This window comes from Netta rufina, assembly GCF_964035555.1.
Source record: "Netta rufina genome assembly, chromosome: 28".
Classification (NCBI taxonomy): Eukaryota; Metazoa; Chordata; class Aves; order Anseriformes; family Anatidae; genus Netta; species Netta rufina.
Genome location: NC_140152.1, coordinates 4,860,530 through 4,874,878, shown reverse-complemented (window position 1 = coordinate 4,874,878; position 14,349 = coordinate 4,860,530). Strand labels below are relative to the sequence as shown.

The window sequence follows — 14,349 nt, the reverse complement described above, 5'->3', positions numbered from 1 at the left end:
GGCGCGCGGGGGGGTTTGAATGGGCGGGGGCGCGCGCGCGCGCGCGCGGGGGGCGGCATGAATGGAGCGGGGCGGCGCGAGCCGGAGGGGGGGCGCCGAGCGCCGTAAGGGGGGGGGGGGGCTCGGTTTTTTGGGGGGGGGGCTTGCACCGGAGGCCATTGCACGCCCTGCACCCGGGGCCGTTGCATTAACGGGGGGGGGCCCGGGGGGGCTCGCTTAGGGCACCCCTCAGTGCATTGGGGGGGGGTGTTGCGCTGGGGGGGGCTTCTTCGCGTTGTATGGGGGGGGGTCTGGTGTGGGTGGTGTTGCGGGGGGGTGCTGCGTGCACTGCTTTAAGGGTGGGGGGGTCTAGGGAAGGGGGTGTTGGGTGCCTTGGGGGGGGTTGTTGCTCTGTTGGCCCCCCCCTTCCCTGTATGGCCACGGATCGGGGGGTTCAGCCCCACGGGGGGGGCGCTGGGGCAGGTGCAGGCAGGGGCCGTGCACAGTTTGGGGTGACCCAGGGGGTGGGGGGTGACCCGGGGGGGTGCAGGCCGGTGACCCCCCCACCCTACTGGCCGTGCTGCAGGGTGCTGGAGGCCCTGCTGGAGCTGGGGGCTGACCCCAAACTGCTCCTGCCTCGTGGGGGGGTCACCCTCAACCACTTGGCTACTGGTGGGAGGAACGGGGGGGTGGCGAATGTGGCTGGGGGGGGGGGCACCGAGGGGACAGCAGTGACCCCAATCTTGTGCCAGGTCCCCCCAGGAGCTCCAACCGCTGCGCGTCGCCGCGTCCCGGGGGTGCCACCGGCTGAAGACGGGGGGGTACCCGGATCTCCGCGACCAGGTGAGCTGGGGGGGGGGCTTTGGGGACAGCACCGAGCTGCTGCCGGGGTCCCCGTCCTTGCTGGGGGTGTCACAGCAGCGTCCCCTCCCCGCAGGATGGGAAGCGAGCCGTCAACCTGGCGCTGCCGCGGGGCTGCCGGCTGCGCGCGCCGCTCCTGCGCGACGCCCTGCACGTCCAGGGCTGCCCCCCTGCAGGGGATAACCCCCCCTCGGGGTGCTGCTGCGGGTGGTTTCGGGGCGCTGCTGCTCCTCTTGGGGGGCTGGGTGCTGAGCCCCATCCCGACCCCGAAGCCCCGTGGGGGCCCAGGCGCTCGCTGTCCTTCCTGACCGAGGATTGCTCCGACGCGGGGCCCCTGAGCAGCACCCGCCTGTCCCAGCTGGGTGAACTGGAACCGGGGAACGGCCACGGGTCTGGGGGGGCCCCAGCGTGGCCGGGCTGTCCCCTACCCGCCTCCGTCCCCTCCTTCCCCCCGTGCCCCCCCAGGGGCTCGGCTTTCCTCCCACAGCCCCTCGCCTCCAGCACCCTGCTGTGTGCTGGGGACGAGCCTGGGCAGGGAACCCCAAGAAGGACGGGGACGAGGGGGGGCCCCAAGCCCAGAACTGGGGCCAGGAGCCCCCCCCGGCCCCTGGGTTGCAGAGGGGCTGGGGGCAGTGACAGCAGCAGCCCCGGGGAGGAGGACAGCAGCACGGCCAGCGAGTGCTTCGTCACCGCGGTGGAGACGCTGGAGCCCAGCGAGGCTGGGGGGTGCCAGGGCGAAGCAGGACCCCAGGAGCTGCCCCCCCGGAGCCCCCCAGTCATGGGGGAGCTGCCTGCGCTGCTCCGAGGCTGCACCCTCGGGGGCTCCCCTCCTGGCACCCCGAGGACCCCTCGTAGCCCGGCCGGTCTCGCTGCAGGGGGTGGCACCTTGCAGCCCCCCCAGTTCTGCCACGTCACCCCCCGCACCAAGAGGCGCCTCCAGGCATCAGCGGAGCGGCTCGGTGCCTCCTCTTCCTCTTCCTCCCTCTTTGACACCACTCTGGAGATGCCCCGGAGGCCCCCCAGGGTCAGAGCACCCAGGGGTGTCCCCGGGGACACCGCCCCCACCCTGGGGCACCGCGTCGCCCTTGGGGGTGCGGATGTGTCCAGCGGGGACGGAGGAGGCACGGCTTCCCTGGATGACACCCAGATCCTCCCCAGGACCCCCAGCCAGCCCAGCTCCCCCCTGGGGGGCAGCAGCTCCAGCCCCACGGTGCTGCTGGGTCCTGGGGACCGCGACCCCCCCCGGGACTCCCCGTCAGACCCTCAGGGCTCCTCCAGCTCCATCTCTACGGTGCTGCTGGGTCCTGGGGACCAAAGATCCCCCCACAACCCCCCATCGGATCCTCAGGGCTCCCCCAGCTCCATCTCCACGGTGCTGCTGGGTCCTGGGGACCGTGACCCCTTCCAGGACTCCCCATCAGACCCCCAGGGCTCCCCCCATGCCACCAACCTCAGGGTGCTGGACCCGGGGAGCCCACCGGTGCCACCCTCACCCACCGTCTGCGTCCCCCATCGTGCCGTGGAGCACGAGGGACGGGTGCCCAGCGAGCGGCACAGCCCCGGTGCAGAAGCCACCAGCCCCGGGGACACCGCGGTCCCCAAGGGGCCAGCACGGGTCCCACGGGTGCTCTCCGACGAGGCGCTCCGCCGGCGGCTGCGGGTGCTGGGGGAGGACCCCGGACCCATCACGGAGTTCACCCGGCGCATCTACCTGCGGCGCCTGGAGAAGCTGAGCCGCAGCCCGGAGGGTGAGTCCTGGGGAGCCCCCCCGCCCCGTCTCTCTAAACCTGATGGGGGGGGTCTCGGGGTGTTCCCCAACCCCCCCGTGGCCACCCCAGGGCACAGCCCCGAGCTGGCGGCCGCGCTGCAGACCGGCCACGTCCCCGACTGCGCCCAGGACGAGCGGGTGTTGGCGCAGCAATTCGACCGCCCCGATCGGAGCCGGCACTGGCGCGAGGGGCTGCGGAAAGCCAGCTTCAACTACCTCCTCCTCGACCCCAGGTAGGGCTGGGCTGCGTGCCCCCTGGGGGTTCTGGGGCTGGTGCCCCCCCCATGGAGACCACACAAGCCTCGAGGGTTGGGGTTTGCACCCCCAGGGTCACCCAGGACCTGCCGCTGCGCTGCCACCGCCTGAGCCCAGCGGAGTGCTTCAGGACCTTCGTCCAAGCCATCTTCTACGTGGGCAAGGGGACGCGCGCCCGGCCCTACTGCCACCTCTCCGAGGCTCTGAGCCAGTATCGGGCAGGCACGAGGAAGGTGGGACGCGCTGAGGATTGTCCCGGGGGGGGTGCTCGAAGCCACGGTGGTGGGCACGGGGTCGTGGTGACGGTGCCGCCGTCCCGCAGGGCTGCCCCAAGGTGCGGCGCATCCTGGAGATCTGGGGGAGCGGGCAGGGCGTCATCTCCGTGCACTGCTTCCAGAGCAGCGTGCCGGCCGAGGCGTACACAAGGGAGAGCTGCGTGGTGGAGGCTCTGGGTGAGTGGGGTTGTGGCGGGGGGAAAAGGTCCCGGGATCGGCTCTGCCACCTCTCCGACCCCCCTGCGTGCAGAGCAGGGGGCTGCAGCCTGTCCTGGGGTGCACGGGGGGTTTGGGGTGCCTGGTCGGCAGCGCGGGGTTTGGGCACGAGCCCCCCCATTCTCCATCTCCAGCAGGGGAAAGATGCCTGGGAGCGGGTGCTAACGGGGACCCTTTGGGGCTGTGGGTGCTAACGGGGAGGAATGAGGGTGCTGAGCCCATCCTGGGGGGGCTGAGGGTGCTGACCCCGTCCCCGCAGGGCTGCAGAGCATCACCAACCAGCGGAAGGGGAACTGCTACGGCGCGGCGGCGAGCTGGCCACCCGAGAGGCGCCGGCGCCTGGGTGTGCACATGCTGCACAGGGCCATGCGCATCTTCCTGGCCGAGGGCGAGCGGCAGCTCCGGCCAGCGGACATCCAGGGTGGGCGCTGAGCACCCTGGGGAGACACCGGGGGGGCTGGGGACACCCCTCGCCTTCACCCCCTTGCGCCTCCCCAGGAGGCGAGGGCGGCGTGGCGGCGTGTTTTTATCTCGGGAGCGACGGTGAGAGTTTTTTCCTATTTATTTTTACCCGTCCCCTAAACGGTGAGGAATAAATCCCGGCAGGGCTGGGCGTGACGACGACTCGAAGCTCTCCCCGTGGCTTCGGGCTTCGCTTCCCCTCGCTGCCCCGCTCCCAAACCCTGTCCCCCCGTGACCGAGTCGGACGCGGCTGAGAATATAACACGGCTTTACTGTATGAAATGGCACGAACACGGCGCGGGGCTCAGCGGCGGGGGGCAGCGGGGGGCGTTTTGCCTTTGCCTTAGCGCAAGCGATGGCGGTACGAGCGGCACAGACTCCGTGGCGACAGAGGGTGTCGGGCCGTGGCGCTGACGGTGGCCTCCGGCCCGTTTTAGGGGGGTGCAGCAAGGGGGGGGCAGAGCCGTGATTCGGGGTAGGGGTGCGGAAACGCGTCCGCACCCGGGTTTAGGGCGTTAAAATTCTCATTATGAGACAGGAGGCTGCAGTGGTGGGCGCGGGCGGGCGGTGGCGGAGGGGACGGAGCGTGGCTCGTGCGGTGGCACTCGTCACACGCGGTCCCTGCCGCGCCGGTGCCAGCTCCCAAGGGCCCTTCCTCTTCCCCATCGCTCGGTTTTGGGGTGCCAGCTCTGATTACAGGGCAGCCCCGCACGGCCGGGAGCCCCCGGAGCTGACCTGGGGTGGTGAGGATGAAGAGGGGCTCTTGCACCCACCCAGAGGGCGAGGATCCCACGGGACGAACAGGCCTGGCTGTTTCTTTGGTTTAGATGGGGGGGGGGAAAAAGAGGAGAAAACAACGAGGGGAGCGGCTCTGCTCTTTGGGGTAACGGGGAGGCTGCGGCCATCCCCAGCGCGTGAGCTTGGGGCTGGGGAGCAGCCGTGCCGAGCACAGCCCCAGCTCGCTCGGGGGTCCCACAGAGCCTGGCCGGGAGCACGGAGACCCCACAACGATGCCCGGCACATCCCATATACCTCCATGGTCCTGCCCGGATCCTGGTTATGGGGCACGAGTGGTGGAGGAGAGGAGCGGCCCCGGGATCCGTGGGGTTGTGCACGGAGCCGGTGCTGGTAACGAGCGCTCGGCCCCGGTTTGCATCGCCCGCCCCGCGTTGCTCGGGGTTTGCTGCGGGTGCCGGGGAGGGCGGGTGGGTGGCACGGCGCGGTGGTGGTGGCGGCTCCGAGCACCTCGAGGAGCCCCGGCGGTGGCGGCGGCAGCAGCAGCAGGGGGGGAGCTGTGCAGAAGCCAGCGCTGCGGTAACCTAAAGCGGCGGTGGTTTGGGGACACGACTGCACGAACGGTGGCACTGGGGGGGGAGAGCTCAGCCTCGTCGCCACCCCCGCCACCGAGGGTTAGAGAGGCAAATCCCACTTTTGGCTTCCCCTTCGAGCAATCCCACGTCGGCTCCTCCAGCCCTGGCGAGGAAAAGGCCGGGGGGGGGGCACCGCGCTCTCCCCGCAGGGACCCCGTCTGCCTTCGTCCCGCGCTGCTGCAGGTGGGAGCAGCCCCCCCGCAGCATCCTCTCTCTCTCTCTCTCTATCTCTGCCCCCCCCCGGGGGGGTCGCTGCGTGAGGAAAAGAACACTACAACGAAACAGGATGAAGACGCTCCAGCGGCTGCCATGCCGTCCCCGAGGGGAACGGCGACCGGGTCTGCCGTGGTCTCGCTGCCGGCCCCGCGCACCCGTGCCCGGGGGGAGCCCCCCGCGCTCCGCCGCCGCCAGCCTGCGACCCGGGGAAGAAAATCAGCTCCGCTCCCGGCGGGGGCAGGCTGCACCCTGCCCCTCTGCGCTCGTAAAGCCCTCTGCGCTCCGAAACGTCTCTCCCATCGGAGCAGCCCGGTCACCGTGTCCCCGCCACCTTATTTTTTCTCTCCTTGCCCGTCCCCGGCTGGCGTCTCAGGCTCCCACAGGACGAACTCGTGGAGCAGGGTGTTGACCGTCTCCGGGCACTCCATCATCACCATGTGGCTGCCCTCGTCGATCACCTTCAGGAAGGCAATCAGCAGGATCTGGAGGGACACGGGGACGGGCGTCAGCGCCGGGACGAGCCCCCAACCCTCACCCCCTAACCCTGCTCCGTCCCGTACCTCGGCCATGCGCTGGTCCTCCTCCACCGGCACGAACTTGTCGTGCATGCCGTGCACCAGCAGCACGGGCACGGCCAGCTCCGCGTGGTAAACCTCGTCGCCCTCGGGCCAGTACTGCCCGCTCATCATGGCGCGCAGCACGAAGGAGGACACGTTGAAGGCGTTGCCTTCCTTCAGCAGCTGCTTCTCTTTGGCACCCTGGCGAGCGAAGCCAGCCCTAGGGGACAGAGCCAGCACGGGCAGGGGGGTCAGCATGGCACAGTGCCGCTATCACACGGGTTGGGGACACGCTGTTGTCCCTGCCTGTGCTGAGGGTCCCCAAACTGGGAGCCCGCGTGGGGCTGGGCTGGTTGGGGACAGCGGTGGCGCGGGGTCGGGGACTCACTTGAGGAAGCTCCAGGCCAGGCACGGGGACAGGCAGTGCAGCACGCAGGTGGGCATGTTGAAGATGGAGCAGAGGCTGGGCTCCAGCGCCGTCGGGCCCCCTCCGTTGATCATGATCACTTTATGGACCAGGTCTGGGTACTCGTGGGCTAGGAAGGTGCAGAAGGAGACCCTGCGGGGAGACACAGCGCCGTGCACCCAGCTCGTTCCTGCACGAAGCAGCCACCGGCACAGCGGGGACGTCACCAGCGCCCTGAGATCAGCTCAGCCATGCCAGAGGCTGCGTCCCACTCGTTCCTCCCATCTAATCCTGCCCAGCTCCGCTCCCTCTCCTCCCAGGCCTGCTCTGGAGTGCTTAGTCCCCTTCTAATTGACTTTCTCGGGCTTACTCTATTTATAGGCTGAGTGCCGCCGGCTTCCTTGCTAGCCCACGCGCTCGGGAGGGCGGGCGCCGGGATTAGCCGGACCCAGAAACACGCACCGAGAGGATGGAGGAGATCAGGGCAGAGGATAAACCTAGGGCTGGAAACCCCACACCCCTGCTCTGCTCCTCGGCCCTGGTGGGGCAGGATTTGTGCAGCATTCACTGGCATTTTGTCCGGCATTCCTCCAGCGTTTGCTGCCAGGGCAAGCAGGATGAAGGCATCTACATGTCCCCGTGTCCCTTACCCGTAGGAGTGCCCTATGAGGATGTTCCTCTTCTTGGCGTAGCGCTTGAAGACGGCCCTCATGTCCTCGGCCAGCGCGTAGAAGGTGTAGGCGGCGGCGATTTGGGGAGCCGAGCTGCAGCCGTGGCCGGCCAGGTCGGGAGCCACCACCTCGTAGCCCAGCTTGGTGAAGAAGTCCAGCTGCTCCTTCCAGATGTCCAGCGAGCCGCCCACGCCGTGGATGAAGAAGAGGACGACGTCGCTGTGCGTGCCTTTGCAGCTCGTGATCTGCTTCTTGCAGTCGATGTTGATGACTTTCTTAGGCTTGCGCTTCCGACGCTTGGCGGGGGCCGCGTCGCGGGCGCCAGGTCCCGGCGTGCCGGCTCCCGGCGTGCCAGCTCCCGGCGTGCCGGCGGGGGCTTGGTTTGCCAGCTCGGAGAGCTCCAGCTCCACGGTGCTGTTGGGCTCCGCCGAGCCGTTGTGGCAGTGCAGGATCTCGGAGCGGACGGCGTCCCCCAGGTTCTCGATCACCAGCTGCCCGTTGCGGTACAGGGTGATTTTGCGCTTGCAGTGCACCGTGCCCCGCTCCGCGCCCCCAGCCTGCGGTTCCTCGGGCTGCTCGGCGGCCGGGCGGCTCGGCGTGCTGTGCCGGACCCGCAGGATCCTCCCCGGCTTCACCTCCATGAAGCTGTAGCCGTTGCCGGCCTCAACGCTGTCCAGCGGCCCCACGGCGTTGGTCGTTTTGCCCATCAGGCAGCAGAGGAGCCCATCGGTGATGCTGTTCAGCATTATGCTCCCTGCACGGGGCGAGAGGGGAAGCAGAAGGGTGTTAGTCCGAGCGGGGAGAGCCAGGGCAGCGTGAGCGAGGGCAGAGCACGCTCCTGGGGGCTGAATTTGGTGCTTCCCCAAACGCACGACCCTGCTGAGCCACCTCGGTTTTGCTTCTGGTCGGAGGTGGAACCCCCGCGCCCTCGTCCAGCTTTGTCTGGAGCCACGTCCCCATCACCAGCCTGGCGTGGTGCTGTGGCTGCAAAGCCCCGCGGTCCCCAGGTGATGGGCCCCTAAGGATGGCTCTGCCCTAGCCAAGGGAGGAAAACCAAAGGAAAAGCCCGTCTGAACCGAAAAAGCTATTTCTGGCACCAAATATGGGGCTGGGGGGAGAGGTTCGGCGATGGGGATGCATTATTTATCCTGATGAAATATATATGTGCGCGTAGCTGCGCTCCAAACCACCGATGCGATTAGCAAATTGCAGTGGAGCGGGGCTGGAGGTTTTAATTAGAGTCACTCCGCAAATTGAGGCTGAGCGCAAGAACCGGAGGGAGAGGCAGTTACCCAGCCCGGAGCGGGGGGGAGCCCCCTCCCCATATTTCCAGCCCCACAGCAGGGTTGGGAGAGGCTGGGGGAGCTCGGCACCATCCTCCCTGGCCCCGAGGCAAGCCCAGTTTTTGATGCTTGCTCTTCCTGGGGTGCTCGGGATGTTTTTGAGCTTGGGGGGGCTTTTGGAGAGGGCTGGGGGTGATGGGACCAGCAGGTTGGGTGCAGCAGGGGCTGGGGGCACCGAGCTGGGGCTGGCACCGAGGGCGCATGGCCCGGGCTGGGGCTGTTCCTGCCGCCCCTCTCCACCAGGCTGATGCACATTTATTATTGACGAAGCCAAACACGGTGAATTATTGATGCCGAAGGGCTGCTGAGCAAAGCGAGCCGCGGCGGGGGCTGGGGGGACACGGGCGGCCCCCCCCTTCAGCTGCAAGTTACTGAGCGTGGCCCCCCCCCCAGCGGGTGGAAGGGAAGGAGGAGTGCGTTCCCAGCGGGGAATTAAACATCACCATCCGGGTTGTGCTGGGGAGCAGCCCCTGAACTCCCCGAGCAAGCCCCCGAAATGCAGCCGGCAGCCTCAGAGCCACGCTGCTGGCAGGGCACGAGCAAAACAACCCAGGGAACGGAGGCAGGCAGGGCTCAGGGCTCTGATAATTCGCAGCTTTGATAATTCGGTGCGTTTGGGGGCGAAGAGGGCGATGCTGCACCCTGCTCGGAGCCCCCCAGCACCCCCAGCCTGGCCCCCAACGGCACAGAGCCAAGGCACCCGCGCCTGCTCCGTCGCCAGCCCCGCTCACGGCTGGTGGGTTCCCCCTGGAAGAAAGCAGCCCGGCTCCTGCTGGGGAACAGCTCCCTTGGCAGAGGCGGAGGGATTTGTGCCAGCTCCCTTCTTCCTCTCGGGACAGAGGCCAGCGTTTGGTGCTCGCCCCAGCTCTGCCAGGGACTTCCCTGCTTCGTGCCGCTCGCGGCGGGGAGGAGCGAGCACGAGGTGCCACGGTTTTTGCCCCCGTGGGGGAGAGAGCTGCAGCGTTAGGAAAGCTGCTCCAGCTCGTAGTGGGGACGTTGGGCATGGGGCTGGGCTGAGGCTGCGCCGTGTCCATCCCAGAGCTTTGAGGTTTTGTCCCCGGGCTCGTGTCGGCGATCCCTGCGGACACAGGCGCGTCCGTGCAGGATGCAGCTCAGGTCCTGCGGCACCAGGAGCTCTGCAGCACCAAAGCGACCTCCCCGGGAGCCCACGGAGCCTCTCCTTGCTCATCCGGAGCTCATCCTGTGGGATGGAGCAGGAGCAGGAGCTCTCGGTGCGTTGGGAAGGTGCAGCTGAGCACGTCCTGGGCAAGGGGCCGGTGCGTTTTGTTGAGCCGAGCTTCCAAACCGGCGAGGAGCCCACGGAGCTGGGCACCAGGCTGGCTGGAGCTGCTGGCTGGAAGATCCCCAACTGCCTCTGCGCTGGGATGGAGAACGCCTCCGCTCTCTCCGTGCTTTAAAGAGAGGCAGGGCAGGTGGAAAACCGGGGAGGAAAACAGCCAGACCCGAGCACTGCAGTCCCCACGAGGCCCACGAGCTCTGCCACGGCTGGCCAAGGGCTGTGCAGCTCCCTGGTTCTCCCACGTCCCTGTGGATTTGCTGCGGCTGCCCCGGTGCTGCCAGCAGGGGAATCGAGGCAGGGGAAGGCAGGAGGTGGTCGCAGCCCAGGGATGATCCTGACAGGGCTCATTTGGACATCCCGGCGTGGCTTCTCCCTCCGATTTCTTTCCACACAGCCCGGACTCGCCGCGCGCCTCCATTTCACAAGGCATTAATGATCTCTGCGTGGATTATAAACAGGACTTCTGGCCAAACCGACCCGACATTGATTAACTTCCCAGGATTAACTCAATTAGTCCACCCTGTTCATTTCCAGAATTGATTTGCTGGAAGGCTCTCGCGCTTGGGAGCTCTGCAGGCGGATCCAGGAGCCCAGCTCTGCCCCGATCCTGGGGCTGGGGGTCTGCTTTTGGGCACGAACGTGGCTCCCTCTGCGAGGAGGGGGCTGCCCAGACCCGAGATGCCCACATTTGGCTCTGCCCACCCTGGAACTCACGGTCCAAGACGTGGCAGCCCTTCTAACAGGCCAAGCCGTTTGATGGCTGAGCTGGAAACGGAGGGGGCAGGAGGTTAAGCGGAGCACCCCGATGTCAGACTCCGTCCCCGGGGCTGGAGGCTCGGCGTGCCCGTCTCCCACCTCCCACCCGCCGCCTCCCAGCGTCTGCCGCGGGCAGAAACGCCGAGGGACGTTCCCTCCGCCAGATGCAAGGGCTGAGAACGGAACCAGACGGATGGGAAGAACTTTGCGAAGCCGCTGGTAACCATGGCAATGAGCTGCTTTTTTTCTCCCCCCCCTTCCCCCTCCATCCCGGCTACCTTCCACCGCCGCCCCCAGCAGAGATTTCGGCACCGGTTACATAAGGCCAGGCACAACAATGAGTCAGGCGCGGCGCGAGCACGGCGCCAGCCCGCCAGGCTGCGGGTTTGGGGAAGCGAAGAGCATCGCCACGAGCCGGTACCCGCGTCCAGATCCCTCCCCAAAATCACTGCTTCCCCCAGGAAAACGCTCCCGGCTCCGAAGCTGACGGCTCGAGGGATGCTGAGGATTGATTTGGGGAGGCCGACTGAGCTCCCAGGTCCGGACCTCGTCCCGCCGAGCACCGATGCCACCGCCGGGTCCTCCGGCTTCATCCTCCCTGCCTCCTCCCTGCTGCCACCACGAGCAACCCAGCTGGGAAAAACAACTTACTGACCTACTTTGGGCTGCAGCGCCTCTGATTTTACACAACTTGACGGCACCATGTCACAGCTGGAGAAAAATGGGACAAGAGCCGACGTGGCGGGGTGGAGGGCAGAAAGCCCGGCGCGGTAACGTGACAGGCAGCCACGCGGGGCTGATACGCTGCCGTAGAGCCCGTGGGGCTGATATAAAGCCCGTGGGGCTGATATAAAGCCCACGGGGCAGTGCTCACACCATCTCTTTCCCCAAGGCATGGCAGCACTGCGGGCACGGTCACGCAGTGCCCCTCGGCTGTGCCAGGATGGGATGGAAATGACAAAAACCTCCTCCTCCTGTCCTCTCCCTGCTGGGGAACCTCGAAATTATGGGCAGGGGAAAGGAAAGGATGGTGCGTTTCCCCGTTACGGCCCCATAAGCAGCACCGAGCCCGGCCCTGCCAGACGTCCTGGTAAACATTTGGCCCCAATTAGTGAGCCAAAAGCATCATTTACTGCAGGAGCTGATGGCTGCAAACAGCTTCTGCTCCCCCCGTGCCAGAAATACCCCCACAGCCCCACTGCTCAGCACCTCCGTCCCCTCCCTGCACGCAGCCGTGGACCCCCCCGCAGGGAGTAGCAGGGATTTCATATCTGCTAATTCCTCGCAAATCCTCAAGAGGAGAGATGCCAGGGACATGGAGAGGAGTGTGAGATGTGCTGCAGCCAGAATCCGACCTGCCATAATAATTTGTTCAGCTCTAATCCCTTCCCTCCGGGGCTCGCGAGTATTAATGATGACACACGACACTCCTGAGGAATGGGCAAATGTCATTATGCTCTTTCCAGCCTCTCCCATTCATTCACTCAGTGCAAAGTGGGGAAGCCATGGCATCGAGAAACACGTAAAGACAACAGCTGTTTAAGCACTCGTCGCAGATAGGCACAAGAAAATGTTTATGCCGCTCGGCCTCGGTCCTGCGAAGTAAACTTCCCTCTGGGGGAATGTGAAACGGCCACGTTAGCTGGTGGCAAGCACCTGGATTTATTCTGGTACACCCAGCCTCCTCGTCCTGATACAATTACAGCAGCTTTATCAGGACACTCAGGAGTAAGCAGTCAGGAAGGTTTCGTCGGCCGCATGAACAGAAAACCACCGAGACAGCCCCAAAATCCTCAGCGTACTCAGGGATGCAACCAAAACCTGCGCTTTCCCTGGGTGCAGGGTCCCCAGGCACGGGCAGGGCTCTGCCGAGGGCCCTGCAGGACACAAATTGCATTGAGTGGAGAAACAGCATCGCAGGGAGAGCAGAGCGCCCGTAGCACACACGGCAGCCTGGAGCCAGGGCTGGCTGCCTGCCACACGTCTCTCTTTAGGAAGGAAGAAGACCTTGAGAAACAAAAGATTATGCAATGCACAGCGGAGTAACCTGCGCCTGACCTCCAGGGCTGACATGCTGCTTCACCCCACCGCTTTCCCAAACCCTCCTGGATTTCCAGGGGGATGCCTGGGACGGCACACGCTCGCCTGTGGTCCCACCGCATAGCCGCAGGAAAGCCAGCCCGATTCCTCCGGCAGCAAATGTCCTACAGGCTCCAGGAGCAGCCTGGAAGAAACCATTGCGAGGAGGAAGGAAGATGAAAACCCTGCCCCCTCCGCCGGGCAGCGATGCATGCAGGTGCCCCCTCGCTCTCCAACCAAAAAACCCAAGCAGATTTGACACGCACATAGCAACAGCAGGTCTTCTTCCTCCGGAGCCAGCAATAATTTACTGCAATTGCATCACAACGGCAGCCGTTCCTAAGTTTTATGGCCGGGCAGCTTTTTAACCCCGCGCTCATGCTCATGGAACGGGGCTATTTAAGTGCAAACAACGCCAAGCTGCTCCCCAGCTGCTGCTTCCCCCCCGCAATCCCATTTAAACGCCTCGCAAATCCCTTTCGGCCGCCAGCTTCGAGGCATTTTTTGCTCCTTTGGCCATTTTTTTTGCTCCCCGTGCCGAGCACCTTCCTCCCCTCTGCTGCAGCGCATGCCCTACATCGTGGGCTTGGGCTCCAGGTCCCCTGCACAAAGAGAGACGGATCGCGCTGCTCACCTCATTTAGTGACAAGGATTGTCAGGAGTCGAGGCTGCAAACGAAAGGCTTATTCCTGCAGGAGGCAAAGGGGGGAGAGGGAGAGATGCCCGAGGCAGCGGGAGCAGGACGCGAGCGCTGGCAGCCTGCTCAGCTTTTCGGCTCCTCTGATCACATTTTTTCGCCGGTGTGGGGGGAAGGATGGAGCAGTGCCTTCAGCTCAGCTCATCCGCTTTAGACTGGAATCTCTCCTTCCATCCTCTCCCCATGAGCCCCGGCGGAGAGAGGAGCCTCATACCCGAGCTCTGGGGTTTGGGGGTGCTATTTGTCCTTGTAGTCTCTAGCCATAGAAAGCCCCTTAAATCCCTCCTAAGGAGGAGGGCTTTCGGCATGACAGACACGGGGACTTGCCAGTCAAAGCCGAACCAAGCGCCCGCCCATGGAGGCCTGCCAGGAGCAGGGGGGGGCAGGAGGATGGGTGTTGGGTTTTGCCCCCTCCAAGGATTTGGGTTATCGAGCTCCCCGCCTGGTGCTGGCCTTGGCTTCCCAACCCAAATGGGGGGTTCCCCCATCTCCCAGTGCGGCCGCCCCACAGCAAGCGGGGTTGGAGCAGAGCAATGCCTGTGAAATGTGTTGTGAGCAGGACTCGTCGTTAATCCCTGCTCTTGTCAGGGAGGAGAAATCTTTTTATGGTTTTCTCGCTGTTTTGGTATCTGTGGCTTCCCAGACACCACGAGTGTGTCAGAGCTCAGCACCTGTGAGCGTGCACAGAAAGCACGAGCTCGCAGCACGCTGGAGCTGTGACACGACAGATAGAAAATCATGAATGTATCTCTTTTTTTTTTTTTTTTTCACATCCATGTTTTAGGGAGGGCTGGATTCACATCTCCTGAACACGTGATGCTGCCGGTGTGGACTTCTGGAGGGAACACAACAAAACAGTCAAAAAAAACAAAAAACAAAAAACAGAAAAAAGCCAGAGCTGGTGCCTGCTCTTGGTGATACAGCCAAGCTTGCCTCCAGCAAAACAATTTTTAATGATCAGAGCAGACAGCAAGGGTGGCGGAGATCTGCCCCGACGATCGGTGACTCACCACCCAGCCCCATAAAAGGCTGCAAACCACATTTTTCAGCCCAGCAGCGGGAGCAGGATGAACCCTCATTATCCTCACTGTGCACGATGCTGCTCTGTCCTGAAAAGGGTATGTGCGTTACAGGAGGA

General features: G+C 65.2%; 2 protein-coding genes across 2 annotated transcripts; one reads left to right on the top strand and one right to left on the bottom strand.

The window, feature by feature from the left end:
• Positions 1-1,618: 1,618 nt before the first annotated feature.
• ANKLE1 (ankyrin repeat and LEM domain containing 1) lies at positions 1,619-3,786 on the top strand (the record flags this gene model as incomplete). The annotated part of the gene is made up of 6 exons (XM_084302610.1): positions 1,619-1,931; positions 2,100-2,588; positions 2,679-2,841; positions 2,937-3,096; positions 3,186-3,315; positions 3,614-3,786. 6 exons carry the CDS (start codon positions 1,619-1,621, stop codon positions 3,784-3,786), a joined length of 1,428 nt encoding a protein of 475 aa, XP_084158736.1.
• Positions 3,787-5,734: 1,948 nt separating this feature from the next.
• On the bottom strand, positions 5,735-13,212 carry ABHD8 (abhydrolase domain containing 8; the record flags this gene model as incomplete). The annotated part of the gene is made up of 5 exons (XM_084302572.1): positions 13,149-13,212; positions 7,016-7,790; positions 6,348-6,518; positions 5,963-6,179; positions 5,735-5,884 (listed from the first exon to the last, which is right to left on the bottom strand). The coding sequence occupies exons 2-5, from the start codon at positions 7,780-7,782 to the stop codon at positions 5,735-5,737; spliced, it is 1,305 nt and encodes a 434-aa protein (XP_084158698.1). The 5' UTR covers positions 7,783-7,790; positions 13,149-13,212.
• Between the last annotated feature and the right edge of the window lie 1,137 nt (positions 13,213-14,349).